At 43.7% G+C, this 2,215-nt stretch overlaps 1 protein-coding gene across 1 annotated transcript; it reads left to right on the forward strand.

Annotated features, from left to right (window-relative positions):
- The first annotated feature begins 267 nt into the window (after positions 1-267).
- Positions 268-1,983, forward strand: LOC132518573 (tetraspanin-3-like). Its single transcript, XM_060146534.1, has one exon. It carries the CDS (start codon positions 399-401, stop codon positions 1,158-1,160), a length of 762 nt encoding a protein of 253 aa, XP_060002517.1. The 5' UTR covers positions 268-398; the 3' UTR covers positions 1,161-1,983.
- The last annotated feature ends 232 nt before the right edge of the window (positions 1,984-2,215 follow it).

Below are 2,215 nucleotides of genomic sequence, written 5' to 3' on the forward strand. Positions count from 1 at the left end.
ATCTCCAAAGTCTAGCATGGTGTCTGCATTAGAATGGGGTTCAGTAGATGTTTGTTTAATAAGTGAATGCATGAATAACCAAGTGAAAGCTAAAGTAATAGACACTGGCAAGGGCTCTTAGGAAACCATTCTAAATAGCCAAATATCTGAATATTTTTCTAAACCAAATCAAATATACACATGAGAAGCATATGGCAAATTTAAATTGAAAAACAAACGTTGACTTTACTTCATTAACAACTACATCAAAAAAAAGACTTCGGGCGACGGCTCCGGGGGCTGCGGTGAACGCTTCGCAGGCCGTGCAGTTCCCACAGGGAAGGCGCCGTCGCCATTGACGCCTCGCTCGGTGAGCGCGTCCCGCTCGCCGAGCAGGGCCTCAGCCGACCTCCGGCACCATGGGCCAGTGCGGCATCACCTCCCCCAAGACCGTGCTGGTGTTTCTCAACCTCATCTTCTGGGGAGCAGCTGGCATTTTATGCTATGTGGGAGCCTATGTCTTCATCACTTATGACGACTATGACCACTTCTTTGAAGATGTGTACACTCTCATCCCTGCTGTGGTGATCATAGCTGTAGGAGCCCTGCTCTTCATTATTGGGCTAATTGGCTGCTGTGCCACAATCCGGGAAAGCCGCTGTGGACTTGCCACGTTTGTCATCATCCTACTCTTGGTTTTTGTCACAGAAGTTGTTGTAGTGGTTTTGGGATATGTTTACAGAGCAAAGGTGGAAAATGAGGTTGATCGCAGCATTCAGAAAGTATATAAGACCTACAATGGAACCAACCCTGATGCTGCTAGCCGGGCTATTGATTATGTACAGAGACAGCTGCATTGTTGTGGAATTCACAACTATTCAGACTGGGAAAATACAGACTGGTTCAAAGAAACCAAAAACCAGAGTGTCCCTCTTAGCTGTTGCAGAGAGACCGCCAGCAGCTGTAATGGCAGTCTGGCCCACCCCTCTGACCTCTACGCCGAGGGGTGTGAAGCTCTAGTTGTGAAGAAGCTACAAGAAATCATGATGCATGTTATCTGGGCAGCACTGGCATTTGCAGCTATTCAGCTGCTGGGCATGCTGTGTGCCTGCATCGTATTGTGCAGAAGGAGTAGAGATCCTGCTTATGAGCTGCTCATCACCGGTGGAACCTATGCATAATAGAAAACTCAAACCTGAGCTTTTTTAGTCTTGTTCTGATTTGGAAGGTGAATTGAGCAGGTCCACTGCTATTGGCCTCCTGAGTTCATTTAGTTAAAGCACACGTACACAGGTGTCGGACAGAGCAGTTTGGCTCTTCACGTGTCCACCTTCTTACCTACCCACCTGTGAGTTTCTTTTCCCCTGTTCTAGCTGACTCTCCATGTCCGTAAGTGTTTAAGTACGGTGGTAAATGTTCTAATCTCAGAACCATTTGCGAGTTGCGTAGTGTGGTAGAATTAAAGGCGGACATGAGCCTGCTTCTGTTACCTCCAAGCAGTAATGGGACTGCTGCTGAAGTATCACCGGGTCCTTTCAGTCTTCACAATGGAGAGCTCTTGGCCAAAGGTTTCTGGGGGGAGGGGGAGACAGTCAGCTGTCTGGTTAAAGTTAATACCAGATGGTGCCCCTCATCAGTGTCCTTTTAAGAAATATATACTATAGTTCAGTAAGATAGCAACTGTACAAAATGGCTAAAATAGATTTTAGAATCATACAGTGTGTATCTTGGTTCATCTTCAAAATCAGACTGATCTTTGAAACTAGCGGTTTTTAATCAAAGCTGGCTTTATAGGAGGAGTGTAATGTATGCACTACTGTTTTAAAACAATTAGTGTGAGTATGTGCATGTGTTTTTTTGTATGATTGAGCCCATTCATTGTAAGTCTAAACTCGTTAGAAATAATGTACCCGTGTAGACTAGCAAAATAGTATGTAGATGTGATCTCAGTTGTAAATAGAAAAATCTAATTCAATAAACTCTGTATCACCCCCTCAAAAAAAAAAAAAAAAAAAGACTTTGGTCAGAAACTTGCAAACTTTCAAATATTGCTCTATACCTTACCTCCCACTTTTCCTAAATTAAAGAAGATCTGTCTTCTCTCTTTGATTTTCTGTTCCCTCTCTGGGATCATATATCCCACACTGGCAAAGGATCTCTTGTTTATTCATCTGAAGATGTAGAATATTGCAAGAAACTGAAGTAGGTTAGGAATATTTAGCAATCGCTTTCACAA

The sequence above is a fragment of the Lagenorhynchus albirostris genome, chromosome 3, assembly GCF_949774975.1.
Source record: "Lagenorhynchus albirostris chromosome 3, mLagAlb1.1, whole genome shotgun sequence".
Taxonomy (NCBI): domain Eukaryota; kingdom Metazoa; phylum Chordata; class Mammalia; order Artiodactyla; family Delphinidae; genus Lagenorhynchus; species Lagenorhynchus albirostris.

What these genes read in the sequence shown, in the direction of transcription:
- LOC132518573 (XM_060146534.1), top strand. Translation starts at nt 399, where the DNA reads ATGGGCCAGTGCGGCATCACCTCCCCCAAGACCGTGCTGGTGTTTCTC.